The sequence below is a fragment of the Tupaia chinensis genome, unplaced genomic scaffold (assembly GCF_000334495.1).
Source record: "Tupaia chinensis unplaced genomic scaffold, TupChi_1.0 Scaffold000275_1, whole genome shotgun sequence".
NCBI lineage: Eukaryota > Metazoa > Chordata > Mammalia > Scandentia > Tupaiidae > Tupaia > Tupaia belangeri.
This window is the reverse complement of record NW_006159757.1, coordinates 2,155,145-2,171,795: the sequence shown is the minus strand read 5'-3', so window position 1 is coordinate 2,171,795 and position 16,651 is coordinate 2,155,145. Positions and strand designations below refer to the sequence as shown.

The 16,651-nt window shown below is 39.7% G+C and overlaps 1 protein-coding gene, 1 non-coding gene and 1 pseudogene across 3 annotated transcripts in view; 1 reads left to right on the top strand and 2 right to left on the bottom strand.

The window, feature by feature from the left end:
* USP6NL (USP6 N-terminal like) overlaps nt 1-16,651 on the bottom strand; it is a 222,538-nt gene that overhangs the window by 31,758 nt on the left and 174,129 nt on the right. For both annotated transcript variants that reach the window (XM_006150020.3, XM_006150019.3), the window contains 3 exons: nt 9,676-9,785; nt 6,440-6,488; nt 4,419-4,539 (listed from right to left, as the gene is read on the bottom strand). In XM_006150020.3, the coding sequence (XP_006150082.1) occupies nt 4,419-4,539; nt 6,440-6,488; nt 9,676-9,785 (280 nt within the window). The remainder of the gene's footprint in view (nt 1-4,418; nt 4,540-6,439; nt 6,489-9,675; nt 9,786-16,651) is intronic.
* Nucleotides 7,193-7,327, bottom strand: LOC114008046 (small nucleolar RNA SNORA70). Its single transcript, XR_003549615.1, has one exon. It is a non-coding gene; the product is annotated as a small nucleolar RNA SNORA70 (small nucleolar RNA).
* On the top strand, nt 15,389-16,409 carry LOC102484462 (AKT-interacting protein pseudogene; annotated as a pseudogene).

The window sequence follows — 16,651 nt, the reverse complement described above, 5'->3', positions numbered from 1 at the left end:
ATCACCCCCCAGAGGAGATGGTTATGCTGCAATCCCTTCTCCTCCATTCTCCTCTCGGGATCTTGGGCACGCACGCACACGCACCCAGCGTGAGTTTTAAGCCACCGGGTCCGGGACGCAAACCGCGGTCGACTACGTGGCAGTCTAGCGACATAGCCATTACGCTAAGTGCCGGTTCCCCATAGTGCATAACATTTTAATACTTGTTGCAGGTTTATTCTAACAATTTCATTAGTATTATGTCTCTGCAGTTTTTAATCAGTTTTTAAATCCTTTCTATAAGTTATATAACATCAGCTAAAATATACACGCACTATATGATCAATATTATATCCAAAAAAATTGTGTTTGGGGCCCAGCCTAGCACAGTTGGGAGCAAGCTGAATTGCAGTGCTGGAAGCCACATGACCAGCTGCAGGTTTAGATCCCTGGGGTTGGCCTGAAACCACTCTGGGTGCGTGCTTGCGTGGCCAGGATTCTGACAAGCCAGAGAGCCACGTAAGGGGGATTACAGTGTGACAAAGTTCTGTTGAGGATGCTGTTTCTTTCTCTTTCTCTGTCTCTCTCTCATGCATGGATATGCTAATATTTTTAATAAAGTAAATCAACTTTTAAAAAAATCATGTCTGGGGGCCAAACGGTGTGATGGGGCAGCAACAAAAACAAGAGGCTCTGGGAGGCTGACCCACATAGGAGGCTTCTGGTTCACATCTGGAGACTTTTCTAAGTACACTGGGCAAAAATTTGCCCATGCCAGGGCTGGAAGAGTCTGAGCCAGTTGTGGCATTGGGGCCCAGGGGGTTAGGAGGGCTATCTCTGTCTTTCTCTCTATCTCACTCGTTCACAGAAGAAATGAATGAATAAATTTTTAAAAACTCCTATTTTTTACTGATTATGTATCTATACAATTTCTGTGAGAAATTCTAAGTTGGTACTGATATTGGACATTTAAATCACTGAATTTCATGTCTGATTTCATTCACAAATTTTCTTTCAAACTATTTACACAAGCCTATATAAAAAGAACATATACTCAATGGGCTTTATGATTTCTTCACAATAGTACTTTTCTAACCTGGAAAATATGCAATTTTGGAAAATATCTATGTAATTTTGAAAGATGCAAACAGATGTTCTGTTTCTCAAAAAGAATTCAGGGGAAATGTTACATATACTCTTTTTGGATATTCCTGGTACATCTTAGTTTATTGAGATTCTTAAGTTATCTTAAGGGATCGAATGAAGTTTATCTTTTTTGTTTAACTCGGTCTCCCCAACTTTGCTGACTTGGAATTCATTATTCTACAATGGAACATCTGTATCCAAAAAGTAAAACTATGTTCCTTCTAAAAGCTGAAGAGCACACTATTGGGAAAAACACTTTACAATCTACTGGGCAGGACTATTCCTTAACTAGTTCTCAGGTTTCTAAGGTGTGACTAAAAGTTTCCAGAGACAGAGATTCTATTCCTCCTTTAGTAATATTTTCCAGTGAAATTATTTCATTAAAAAATAAAAAAACAAAACAAAACAAAAAAAAACCTCTTTCTATCAGTGCCACTTTCATGGTCAATTTAATCAGAACAGGAGTTGGAAAAATTTCAAGAACAGTCTGATTTTTGAAAAAGTCAATGTGTTTCAGTAATAACTTGCTCAAGGATGCTAACTTATTATTTCTTCATTTCTCAGAGATGTCCCAGACATTATATCTTAAAGCTTAGGTTTTTTATTAGTCCTAGCTTTGTGTAGATCAAGTAACCTTTAGTTATCAAAGTTCATAGGCATATATATAGAAACAAGTATCTCTCAGTACAAATTTACCCCTAATAATGACCTAGCCTGCACTGAAGCATGAATATTTGGATAGAATTAACATTGCTTTATAGACCAGACTGGTGACAATAACTGCTAATGGTAAGCTATCAAATAGGTTTCAAAGAAATGGCTCTTTTCTAAAACTGGACAGTTTGCAACTAATTACATACCACTGAAATTCTAACATTCCATTATACTTCAAGACTGATCATCAAGGAACCAGCAATTAGAGTAATGGCTATGTCACTGGACTCCCATGTAGTCGACCGTGTTTCGAGTCCCGGGCCCGGTGGCTTAAACTCACGCTAGGCGTGTGTGCATGCGTGCCTAAGATCCTGAGAGAAGAATGGAGGAGAAGGGATTGCTGCATGGCCATCCCCCCTGGGGGGTGATTTCTCACTTTCTGTTTCTCTGTCCCTCTCTGGTGAGCACACACGCCCTATAGCAAAAACCTCCCCGCCCCCCCAAAAAAATGATTGATCAGCAATACCATCCCAAGGAAAAGGAAAATAAAGGCTGAAAAGGAAGTTATTTTTCTTCAACACTGTCTACTGGATGGCAACTGAATATAATAATATGTTTTACATTTGAAATCTATTTATGGGATGCAAAGTGCTCAAAAACAGTGATAACGCAGACTATATTTGTTAAAGTAACCGTTAAGGAACACTACAGGAGACAAACAAATACAGAAATACACACATACAACCGCACAAATACCACGTGGTAAGATTGTGAGATGTAATAAACAATGAACTATGGAAAGTCTTAACTTTGAAAATATTAAAGTAGCACTTTATATCTGTGGTAGATTCCTATCACATAAAGTTTAAATATTTAGAACCAAACTGATGACCCACGATTAGAGTGATTAGTGTTAATTACTTAACACTAAATTGTTTTTAATTTCACGTTACCACATGAATGATACTGGGAAAATTATTTTGGCATTATATGGGAAAAAAACTGCTTGGGAACCAGCAGTTAGCGTAATGGCTATGTCGCTGGACTCCCACGTAGTCGACCGTGGTTCGCGTCCCGGACCCGGTGGCTTAAAACTCACGCCGGGCACGTGTGCGTACGTGCCCAAGATCCCGAGAGGAGAATGGAGGAGAAGGGATTGCGGCGTGACCATCCCCCCTGGGGGGTGATTTCTCGCTTTCTGTCTCTATGTCTCTCTCTGTCTGTCTGGCGAGCGCACGCGCCCTATAGCGAAAAAACCTCTCCCCAAAAAAAAAAAAAACTGCTTTAACCAAGACAAGTTACAATTCAAACTCCCTGAAATCAAGTTTATTGCATATGCTTGTTAACATAAGGAAAAAAGATACTAAAAACAATATGCTAACTTGAAAACCAAAAAAAATTACACAACTTTTGAAATATTAAATAATCAAGCATCTAAACATATTATCAGTCTCTTATTTAAAATGAAAGCAATTTTATGTCTAAAAGAAGTAAAGTATCATGGGAGAAGAGGGAAAATACACTTAATTGACAGAAAAATTAAGTTGTTTGTTGATGGTAATGTATATAGTAATGTCTTTGTCTTGACTGATATATAGTGTATTCATGCTGGGAAAAACCATGCTGTACTCTGTAAAAATATATGGGAACCAGCAGTTAGCGTAATGGCTATGTTGCTGGATTCCCACGTAGTTGACCGCGGTTCACATCCTGGACCCGGTCGCTTAGAACTCATGCCGGGTGCATGTGCGTGCGTGCCCAAGATCCCTAGAGGAGAATGGAGGAGAAGGGATTGTGGCGTGACCATCCCCCCTGGGGGGTGATTTCTCGCTTTCTGTCTCTATGTCTCTGTCTGTCTGTCTGGCGAGCGCACGTGCCCTATAGCGAAAAAACCTCTCTGAAAAAAAAAAAAATACAGTGATTAAATGAAAAATAAATAAAAAGATAAAATAATTTCATAATAAAAATAATTAAGTAAATTGTATGCTATATTCCAATTCAGAGTATAATACTCTAATTGTAAAAAATATTTTTGGTATAGAAAGCTGTTTATAACAATAAGAGAGAAAAGTAGATTATACAATGTTCAAGCATGATAGAATGCTTTTTAAAAATATTCATAAAATCAGGAAAAAAGTAAAAAACAAACTTGAAGTATAAAACTACTTAATTATTGTGTACCTTTTCTCTGTACACTTCTATATTTCTCCATATTCTTTGATAAGGAATAAGGAATTATACATCATAATACATAGTCAATGGTAAATATTTCATTGAAATGATAATTGCATGACTGTCTAAAAGCTCTGATCAAAATGCATCTTTCATTTCTCCCAGTTTTTCGTAAATTCTTCCAAACCTAAGTTAGTTAATTCTGACTGGGAAAAAGTAAGAAGAGAATTTTAAAATGCTAATAACATATTTTGGTCAAAGGACAAAGAAAAATAACAGTGAGTAGAAAAATGTACAAAACTTCAATAAAGAAAAAGCATGAAGAAATTAATAACAAATACAAATTAATCAAATGAGCCCTGAAACATTAAGTTTGCTACACTTTATCAAGCATCTTTGATTTTGTTTTAATTTACCTTTTCTTCTCCCATGTTTATCATTTTTTATAAGAAATGAGGTCTTCTTACCATGCATGGCGTGTTTGGGACCCGAGAAGAGTTTGACCAGGGCCCAGAAGGCGTCTTCCTCGTTCATGTACATGAGGAGTAAAGCTGTGATCTGGCTCATCCCCTGGCAGTACCCGACTTCCTACAGAGCAAGAGAGCACACAGAAACTGAGGAGTTTACAATGTACGTATATGTATGTGCACACAGAAAAAGTTCATCTATAAAATGCTAGGAAATGCTTGGACACCTGATTCTGGCATAAATAGTATAAGCTTTACAGCATTATGTCACATATTTTAAAAGAATAAAACTGTGTTCAAGAATAAATGTTACAAATGTTAATTTAAACAAAATCTAAACAAAATCTACATGGAAACAAATAATCATGCTGGGGCCAGCAGATGGTATAGTGGTTGCATCACTGGACTCCCACTTAGCTGACTGCAGTCTTGAGACTCAGACCCTGAAGCTTGAAACGCCAGGTGGGTATGTGTGTATGCCCAAGATCCCAGGAGAAGAATGAAGAAGGAATTGTGGCATAACCCACCCCACCCACCTCCAGCAAATACACATGCCCTATGGCAAAAACCCCACCCCACCCCCCTCCAGCAAATACACATGCCCTATGGCAAAATCTCTTTAAAAAAAGTTTTAATAGTCCTCTGCTCAATACTGTTATACCTCTATTAAGAGCCCTTATATTTATTTCATTTTATTTATGATTCTCAGCTCACTACTTCTCTTCTTTGCCCAAATGTTGGCAGATTCCCCCCCTCCCCCCACCAATTCCTAGTTTGTTATCCTGTTCCTCTGTATTTCTGGACCCTGAAAAAGACACATTTTCGGATGCCTATCCAGCCTGTGCCCTCTCTCTGAGAACTGCACTCTTCATAGTCTCTGCTTAAGATGTGGCCTTAGGAACTAATGGTTGGGCCATTACTAACCATAGCTAAGAGACCAGAAGAGGACACCTGACCAGAGTGGAATAGCTAACTGGTTGTACTAACTTATTAGATAATCTCTCTAGGAAATTTGAAGAAAGCTAGATTGAAATCAATAGGGGTATGCACTTGAACAAAATGGTCACATGGAGTCTATAGCCACAATTTCAGCCATGGAATAAATGGTGAAGGAGAGAGAAACAGTGGCATCAACAGTTCTCAGAGATAATCAGGTACACTCTATGCCCCCAGAGAGGGAGAAACAGAAAATACAGTTATCTCTTTCACCGAATACTTCCCATTGTTTAGCTTCAGCTCCCACAAGGCCCAACTATTGCTTCATTTCTAGAAGTCCCTTTAATAACCCCTTTTTAATTTTCTCTAGTTTGAGTAAATTTCTGTTCTTGTAATTTAAAAAGTATATGTATCTCCCAAGGTATAAAGGTTGCCCTACCTGGTACCCAGTCTAGCCCACAAGTATTTATCCAACACTCATATTCGGTTCAACATGAATTAATCTTACCCCTAGTTAATTCCCCGTCCACCCAAATAATAAATGCCTTAAAGAACAGCATATTATTACCAGTAATAATAAGTTTGTGCTTACTCTCAGGGATAGTAAACAAGTACACCTGCTATCCTACTTGGACCTCACCTAACAGATACAATAATGGTGCTAAAAGGCAGCCTTCCAGGAGCAACATAGAGTTATTAGAAGTTAAGCAGTATTAATCTAGGCACCAACTTCCTGTCCTTCTACCCTGCCCATTCTCACTCCTATTTGCTTAAAAATAAAAACAAAACAACACAAAACGTAACAATACAATCAGGAGGGGGAGAGAAAAGGTAAGATTCATGGGCATATTTTGGTTATATTGAGGTTTTCCACTCCCAAATCAGCTCTACTCAAAGACTCTAGGGTTACTGCAGGAGCCACAGAGAAAGCTCTAGTGCTCAATGAAACTGTGGAGACCATCTCATCCTGAAATGAAGAGATGCATTCAGACAGACCACACTCCATAGAAAGTTTCAAAGGAGCACCTCAGTTCCTGAGAACACAATTCAAAGAACTATGTATGGGTAGGCATGCTCTAACTTACCGTATTATAAATAGAATATGCAGCAAGAACATGGAACAAAGATTGTTGCCTAGGGGGAAAAAACTTCACATTAAACACAATTTAGTTATTTCACATGTTTTTAGAATTGCAAACTTAAGTAAAAAGGCTGACTGAAAACAAATAAATAATTCAGATAAAATTACTGCTGTAATAAACAAATCACCCCAAACTCAAAATAATCCTCCAGACAGTTTAAACTTGAGAAGTAGGTAACATTCATCCTGATAGAAATAAATTCTGCAAACACCTACAAAGAACTTCATAATTTCTTTTCTTTTCTTTTCTTTTTTTCTTTTCTTTTTTTTTTAGGAGATCAGAAGATTTATTGTTAACTGTGATTAAGGAAGGGGCAGCACAGTATGAACCCTCATGAGTGCAAGGCTCTCCACTTGTCTAGGGGACCACGACTGGGGATTTATTTGACACCACAGCCATCGGGGATAAGGCGCTTCTCAGCCACCATATCTTCAAATTCATCAGCATTAAACTTGGTAAAGCCCCACTTCTTTGAGATGTGGATCTTCTGTCAACCAGGGAACTTGAACTTGGCCCTGCAGAGGGCCTCAATCACATGCTCCTTGCTCTGCAGCTTGGTGCAGATGGACATGATAACCTGGCCAATGTGGACCCTGGCTACCGTGTCCTGGGGCTTCCAAAAGGCACCCCTCATACCTGTCTGGAGCCTAGACTAGGAACAGCACAAGGTCAGAAACAGAAACATCCATTGGGAAGGGCTGTCTCCAAGGTCCCTTAGATCAACCCGTACAAACAACAGGCTACATACACTACCCAGGAGGCTGCTGTTTGCAGCCACTGCACACCGGGCCCCCATGAGGAAAGGGGCACAGTCGGCTTAATTGGCTGCAGAAAACCTCATAATTTCTTAAATGTGTTCCCTCTTTTGTCGAATTATTTCACCCTAAAAGCATCTGTATAGAAGCAGCTGGCTTCACAGAATAGTAGGATGGCCTTTCACAGACTCAGTTTCAGCACCGTCTAGCTGCAGCCCCTTGCAGGACTGTGGCAGTGTCCTCCAGGAAGCAGAATATGCTCTGAATCGGGCTCAAAAATATAAAGTGTTATTTTTCCCATAGCCAGGATTCAGGAATCCAAGATTCAAAGGATGAAACAGGAGTGGCTCTACTCACTATTATCCCTAGTGATCCACCAGCAAAGATTTTGTTTCTTATTCCTGCAACTTTAGAGGTAGGTCTAGAGATCTTAGCTCTAAAAGGAGAAATGCTTCTGCCAGGAGATACAACAATGATTCCACCAAATTGGAAGCTACAACTGCCACCCAACTACTTAGGTTTCTTCTGTCTCATAATCAACAGGCAAAGGAAGTGACTGTGCTGGGTAGATGAATGATCCTGATTACTAGGGGAAAAATGAGTTATGCCCACACAGTGGACTTAAGGAAGAGTATGTCTGGGATACAGGGGAACATTTGGGATATCTCCTGTGTTACCAAGCCCTGTGATCAAAGCCAATGGAAAAGTACAACCCAATTCAAACAGGACTACTAAGAGTCCAGATTTTTCAAAAATGAAAGTTTGGGTCATCCCACCAAGTAGGGATCCATGACCAGTTGAGGGACTTGGTAAGGAAATGGGAACTTGGGATAGGCAGTGGGAGAAGATAAATAATAGATACTAGCTATGACTACAAGTCCAGTAGCAAAATGATGTCTGTGAGTACATCTTCCTTATCTTGGTATGAGTATGTGTGTGCATGTGCACACGTGTGTGTGTGTGTGTGTGTGTGTGTGTGTATAAACAACTTTTTCTTCTCTTTTCCCTTATCATCTACCACATGATGTATTAATAATAGTTGACTTTAAATCACAGTATTTAAGTTATATGATTTGAAAGCAAAAGTGAACATCATCCACTTGAGGTGGAAGGGTTAGCATGTTTTCAGTTCTAATAGCTGTGCCATGTTCAATGGGAGTATAACTTGGTTATTATCTTATTTAGAAATTAAGAATTATTGAGACTAGTAGTTGACATAAATGGCTATGTTGCTGGACTCCCACGTAGTCGACTGCGGTTCGAGTCCTGGACCCGGTGGCTTAAACTCACACTGGTTGAGTGTGCATGTGTGCCCAAGATCCCAAGAGGAGAATGGAGGAGAAGGGATTGCAACATGGCCATCCCCCCTGGGGGGTAATTTCTAGCTTTCTGTCTCTCTGTCTCTGTCTTTCTGGCAAGCACACGTGCCCTGTAGCAAAAACTTCTCCAAAAAAAATTTAAAAAGAATTGTGTAAGGAATGTGACATGTGAATGCCATGTTGACAAAGATAAAACTGATGATAAGTTTTCTGTGAAAACACAAAATGCCAGCTATTCAGACACTAATACAGATGTTGCTGTGAAGGTATTTTATAGATATGATTAAAATCTAGATTTATTGACTTTTAAAAGGAAAGATTATCTTATATAATCTGGGTGAGCCTGATTCAATTAGTTTAAAAGCCCTAAGAGCAGAACTGAGTCTTCCCTAAAGAAAAAATTTTTCTTATGGATAACAGTTTCAGCTCATGCCTAAGAGTTCTACCCCGTCTTTTCTGACGGCCTGCCCTAAAGATCTGGGACTTGCTTCATCAGCCCACACTGTTTGACGGGACAATACCTTGCATTAAGTCTCTTCATATACAGCTTCCACTGGTTGGTCTCTAATTCTCTGAAAGGACTCTGACTGATACAGAGGTCAGCAAAACAGTGTCATTCATTCATAAACTGTCATAGCAACAACATGTCAATGTGTCATACTAATGCCCTGTTATTCTCACCATATTAATTTCTCACTATACTTGATTCAGGCCCCATTTTATAAACTTTCATTTATGCATGGATCAAGGATACGGAGATGTGTTTATCAATGACACTTTTCACATGCAATCTCTCGTTTCTTTCCTATGGCTTTTATTTAAAGTATTACTGTATTTCTAAGAATGCTCAGATCACAAAATGATTCATTACTAATTGTATAGCACCTACTATGTCAATAGTTGAAAAATTCAAGTTCAATTAGATCCTAAATTCCATATAACATGGACTCAAATAATTTGCAAAAGCATAAACTTTTAGGACCTGAGTCAAAACTCATAGTCTACATAGATATTCAAAAACACTCATATTTCAAGTTAATGTGGACTCTGATAAAGACTACTTGTAAGAGATTATTTATATTTCATAATAAGAAATTTTACTTACTTAACACCGTATCTGTCTCTGAACATAATATGGTCCCTGAAGGTGCGGTTGACGTCCAGGTCTATTTGTCTGATATCGGGTGAACAACCCCGGGCTCTGTGTTTTAATTTCTGAAGAGGGAAAAAAAAAGCATATTTGTAATGGAAATATGTTGTTGAAAAGTCTATTACAAATAGTAAAATAACACTTTTAAAACTTTTTTAGATTTAAGAAAACCATTCCATGATTCAAAAACCAAAACAACATAAAAGGGCACACAACGAACACTCTCCCTGCCCTTCATGGCTGACCTAACCCACTCCGATTCTCTCCCCCCTCATCTCCTATTCTTCCATTCTGTCAATAAGCAGATCCTAACTTAGAATAGAGAAACTGTTGAGCATCTGCTCTACTAAGGCTATGGAAAAGCCTTAGTTTGTCAGTTGTAACCGTAACGCAGCTGAGCCACGCAGTCTTTTTTCTTTCCACCATGATATTTTCATTTTCCTTGGAGACAATTACTGTCTGTTTCTTAACCTGCTTCATCATGTACCTGCTTATAGCTATTCAACCTCAATCTTGCTATGAGTTGTATAAATGCCCTGTGGCAGGACCAGTGGGTGGGTGGTGTGGTTGTTACGGCACTGGACACTCCCATATGGCCAAACACAGTTCAAGTCCTGGACCTGATGGCTTGCTTTCTCTCTTTCTCTCTCTCTCTCTCTCTCTCTCTCTCTCTCTGTGTGTGTGTGTGCGCATGTGTGTGAGTGTGTCTGGTCAAATTTAAAAAAAAAAATGAATAAATAAAGTTAAATAAATAATTAATTTTTTAAAAAAAGTCTCCTGTGGAGATGTTCCAACAGAGCTGGTATTTGACCACTTCATCTTCTGAGAACCACTCTCCCAGAGCTGTCAGGCCTGGCTGACCTTGGACTTGCGGCACAGCTGAGGTTTGGGATCTCCCTTCACCACCTGCTGGGGCTTCCTTTTGCTTTTCTCCTGTGTGGGTGTCTTGTTTCCTAGGTCCCACATCCTCATGCTTTATTCTCCTGCTTTAGAGAAACGCATTCCCCAGTAGCTCCTGTGAAAGTGTGGGCGGAAGATAAAGTTTTGAAACTAGCATTTTGCTGTCTGGCTGTTTTAGAATTCCAAGGTGAAAAATTTACAGACTGTTGCTTGCAAGGCACTACTTCACTGTCTCTGGATTCCAGTGTTGCCATTCTATTATAGTTCTTGTTTCTTTTTCTTTTTCTTTCTTTCTTCTTTTTTTTGGAGAAGTTTTTGCTACAGGGTGCACATGCTCGCCAGAAAGACAGAGAGAGACAGAAAGTGGGAAATCACCCCCCCAGGGGGGATGGCCATGCCACAATCCCTTCTCCTCCGTTCTCTTCTCAGGATCTTAGGCATGCACGCACACACGGCTGGTGTGAGTTTAAGCCACCAGGTCTGGGACTCAAACCGGGATCGACTACATGGGAGTCCAGCGACATAGCCATTACACTAACTGCTGGTCCCTATAGTTCTTGTTTGTTACCATGCAATCTGTTTTTTCTCTATAGGAGCTTGAAGGAGTTTCCTTCCCCATGGCCTGAAGCTACACATTTCTGTACTTAGCTTTCCTGTATCCACAGGGTTGGGCATCTGATAGGTTGGGCTCTTTCAATCTTAAAATCTCATACAGGGACCAGATGGTGGCACAGTGGTAAAATTCAACACTCCATGAAGCAATCCCACATGGGAAGGTACCTAGTTTCAGTATGGAAACCTTCCTGAGTATACCAGAAACGTGCTTGTCCGTGATCTGGGGCTGTCTCAAGGCTGGAGGTGGATGGCTGGCATCTGGACCATGTTGGGATGTTATTGCTCTCTGTCTCTTTGTCTTTCTCACTCAAGGAAGAAATAAATAAACAATCTTTAAAAAAAAAAATAAACTCATACATATCTCTGCTCTGAGAAATTTTCGTCAGTAATCCCATTATCAGTTTCCTCATCCTCCACTCTCTTCATTCTCATTTGCTCTTACTACAATACAGGATGGCTCATCTAATTTTCCTCTATGTTCGCTATTTCACTTTGCCTTTATAATTTGCTTTCAGGGACATTTCCTCAATTGTCATATTCAACTAGGTTTTTCACTTCTCTTTAAGTTTTTCATTTCTATTTTTAAAATATTCATTCACAAGCTCTTTGCTGTTCTTAAGTATTCCTTTTAATAGCATCCTATACTTGTTTTATGGATGTGGTATCTATTTTGATCTCTCTGAAGATAAGTTTTCAACACTTTCTTCTTGTTCTATAGTCTGTTTCCTACAAGGTGATTTTTCCCATTTGCTTTCATTTGTTTTCCACGTTAGCTCCTTTCCTCATCAGTAGCAATACTCATTGTCTGCTTTTACTTAACAGTGGGATGGCAAAACGCTGTGTGCAGGGCCAGCAGGTGGTGTGGTGGTTATGATGCTGGATCCTACATGGCTGACTGCGCGGTTAGCATTCTAGACCTAGTGGCGTGAAAAATCACGAAGGGCTTGTGTGCGTAAGTGACCTCTTTCTCTGTTACTTTCTCTCGTGAACACAAGCGCTCTATAGCCAAAAAAAAAGCCTGCTTCCAGCCAGGGACGCACAACTGTAGTCATCATGTGGAGTGATCCAGCCAGACAGCTACACAGGAGTCTACTGAAATAGGTATCTTTGGGCTTCTTTTCTTAGGCCAGTCGCAGCCCCCCCGAGAAAGCTCTTGCCATCTTCCGTCAGGAAGATAAGCAGTCGGCCCTAATGTTATGGAAGCTAAGTTCAGGAAAAAGCTAGAAAGTCCAACATTCAGAATATCCAGTTCTTCAGCTTTCATGATGACAGCCCCACCTGCTGCATGCCTGTGTTCTCCCCAGTCAGAGGCCTACCACGCCATGTGCTCAAAGTTCTAAACCTCCAGTTTGAGTCAGTTTGGGGAAGTGACCTAGGAATTGCTTCAGAAACCTCCTCTCTCATCTTTCACCCTCACTTCCACTTGTAAAGGCACCTGCAGTTGACAATGACCGAGTTTTATGAAGATATGGAGATAAAACTCAGGTTGCTTCTTCAATTTCCCACTGCCAACCTAGGGTTTAGCTTTCTCAAGTTTGCTAGGCCCTGGTTTCCAAAGATTGGCAGTTGTTACCACTTTCCGACTTTCTCATTCTTTGAGAGACTGCCTTTTTAAAAACTCTGCTGTCAATCTAGTGGCATTTTAGGGGGAAAGGTAGCTAAATAAGTAAATTGAATCTCCCATGTTTAACCAGATGGCAACTTAAGAGTTGTATTAAGTTATGCTTAGCCATGCTTAAGTATAAATATCTATCTATCCATCTAACTCTGTGTGTGTGTGTGTGTGTGTGTGTGTGTATGTCTAAGAGTTGACTCATTTACCATATTCTGATAACACAGATTTATTTTAAAATAAATTCCTATGAATATATATAAAAACATAATTTAATTAATTATTGACTTAAGCTAAAAGTAGAAAGAAGACCACCCGGATATGCCTGGATTCCATATGTGTATGTTAGATGATGTGTATTCTTATTTTGAGAGAGGAGATCAGACAAGCGCAGCTTCAGTAGCTTTTTAAAACAAGGAGAGTAACTTGTTTATTTAAGAGTTCTAAAGACAAAGGAAGATATCTGTATTATTTCATTGGGTCCAGCAGACATAAAAATTTAGCTTTAAAAAGAACAATCTGAACATATTTGGTCTCTTAACATCTTTTAAAAAAGAAAAAAAAGTAACGGGCAGGTAAAGAGGTTTCAATGATTGTTCTACTGCCTCCTGGAAAAAGATGAGATGTCAAAACATCTTGTTTCACAAGACATAATAAAAAATGCCTTAAAGTACAACTTAATTGGAAGGGAGAAAAATACCCATACTTATCTACAGTATGAGTTTTCCTAGAGGACAAGAAAATCCATCAGAAAAAAGGCTTCATGACAGCAGCAAAGCCCAGTTAAGCAGGTAAAACATATTAATAGTAGGTCAGAAACATTATTTATGCCCTGAAATGTTTACAAGCTAACACATGAAATCTAAGAAATCAAGCACATTTCTCATCTGAATGAAAGGAAGTAAATACCTTCTACAGTTATCTCTGAGATTTGGGAGAGTTGAGAGCTACACCTGTCATATTAATGTAAGAATAAACTGCATTTAAAAGAAATGGGATCCAATGACTCCACAAACTTGGGCAGGGAATACAGTAAAACACACGCAGATGAAAAAATTAGTACTATCACTACAGGTTTGGTATATGAGATTACTAAGCTATACATGGGGTTGCTAACCACCAAGTATTGACCCTCGACTATCTGTAAGGCACACTGATGGGCACAAAAGAGACAAATAAAAATGAGATACAATGAAAAGAAGAGGCGATAATAGACAAGAGCATTAGCCTAGGCCAAGACAGCCTGGGTTTTAAATTGTCCCTCTGCCACTCTCTAACCCTAAGAAAGTTATATATCCTTCTTAAACTCTGTTTCTGTATTAGTGAAATGAAAATAATAAAAATGATTATAATAATTTAATTTTTTAAAAGAGATTTTTGCCTTAGGGTGTGTGTGCTTGCCGGAGACAGAGAGACAGACAGACACAGTGAGAGGGAAAGTAAGAAATCATCCCTCAGGAAGGATGGCCACATCATAATCACTTCTCCATTCTCCTCCCAGGATCTTGGGCACACACGCACCTGTACCTGGCGTGAGTTTCGAACTACCAGGCCCGGGATTCGAACCACAGTCTACCATGTGGGAGTCCAGCAACATAACTGTTACACCATCTGCTAGCCCTATAATAATTTAAAAACTTGCTTCTTGCTGGTGCTGCAAAAATTAATCAAGGTGGTTTATTGTACAGCACTTAGAAGTAGTAGCTACACATAAAATTTCTCCTCAAGGAAAATTAAGTTCTCTATTTTCAAAATGTAATACTATAAAGATCTGAAGTAAAACTAATTATATGCAAACTAGATGGATGGGAGGGGATCCCTGTAATGTGCCTTGAAAATTTATCCCTCCCTTTGGAAAACTAAGCCCTCCTTAGATATCTCCTATTCTACAAAGCCTTCCTGAATAATAAAAGTAATTTCTTTTTGGGACCAGCAGTTAGCGTAATGGTTATGTCACTGAACTCCCCTGTAGACGACAGCTGTTCGAGTCCCAGACCTGGTGGCTTAAACTCACGCCGGGCCCATGTGCGTGCGTGCCCAAGATCCCAAGAGGAGAATAAAGGAGAAGGGATTGTGGTGTGGCCATCCCCCCTGGGGGAGGTGATTTCTCACTTTCTATCTTTCTGTCTCTGTCTTTCTGGAGCACGCACACGCCCTATAGCAAAAACCTCTCCAAAAAAAAAAAAAAAGTAATTTCTTCTCTACTCAGCCAAATTTTTGTTTTACTACTTTTAGAATATGTATCATATCACACACAAACTGAAAGCAAATATCTAATTAATAGTCTAGAAATAACCTGAAACTCTAAAATCATGAGACATAAATTCATTCTCTATGTAAGATCCAAACAAATACATTTAAAACTCATGAATAACTCTTTAAAGTAATCAGTATTTACTATCTTATGTTGATGAAATTATACCTGAAAAAGAAAAAAAAAAAAAAAAAAAAGGAGGAGGGCGGGGAGTGGGCAGGGGCCGGGCTGGTGACCGGAGATGCTGTTGGGCCACAACAACGCTCCGCGGCTGGGAGCTCCGCGTTGAAGGCACCAGGTCGAGATGTGGTGGCCGCCCACTCGCAAAGTGAATGCTGAGGACGGAAGAGTTTGATGACACTGACCACTTAACTTATTTGTTTGGAGTACACGTTATGAACCCTTTCTGGAGCATGTCTACAAGTTCTGTACGCAAACGATCTGATGGCGAAGAGAAGACATTAACAGGGGACGTGAGAACCAGTCCTCCACGAACTGCGCCAAAGAAACAGCTGCCTTCTATTCCCAAAAATGCTTTGCCCATAACTAAACCCACATCTCCTGCCCTAGCAGCACAGTCAACAAACGGCACACACGCTTCTTATGGACCTTTCTACTTGGAATACTCTCTTGCAGAATTTACCTTGGTTGTGAAACAGAAGTTACCAGGTGTCTATGTGCAACCGTCTTACTGTTCTGCATTAATGTGGTTTGGAATAATATTCATACAGCATGGACTTTATCAAGATGGCGAATTTAAGTTTACAGTTTACATCCCTGATAACTATCCTGATGGTGACTGTCCACACTTGGTGTTTGATATTCCCGTCTTTCACCCATTAGTTGATCCCACTTCAGGCAAATTGGATGTGAAGAGAGTATTTGCAAAATGGAGGAGGAACCATAATCATATTTGGCAAGTATTAATGTATGCAAGAAGAGTTTTCTACAAGATTGATACAGCAAGCCCCCTAAACCCAGAAGCTGCAGTACTGTATGAAAAAGATGTTCAGCTTTTTCAAAGTAAAGTGGTTGACAGTGTTAAGGTATGCACTGCTCGTTTGTTTGACCAACCTAAAATAGAAGACCCCTATGCACCCCTATGCAATTAGCTTTTCTCCATGGAATCCTTCTGTACATGACGAAGCCATAGAGAAGATGCTAACTCAGAAAAAGCCTGAAGAGCAGCACAATAAAAGTGTTCATGTTGCTGGCTTGTCATGGGTAAAGCCTGGCTCAGTACAACCTTTCAGTAAAGAAGAGAAAACAGTAGCAACTTAAGAGTTGGTGAATCTGGTGCACTGTGCACTTTCCTGCTAGACTCTGGCCTAGTGGAAGCTGACCAATGGCAAAGGACTGCCTGAAGAGTAAAACTGTGTGAACAATGACTGATTATCAGTGTTTTCTATGTTTGCGTAGGTTCTAACAGCAGGTTTTGGAAACCTCTCTTTAAGTAATCCATTACTTCTGTCAGAAGTGTCTAGGGTGGTTATCTAGGTTCAGTACTCCAAATTATTGGGGACCCTGAGGCTTAGGTATTTTTCTGAATA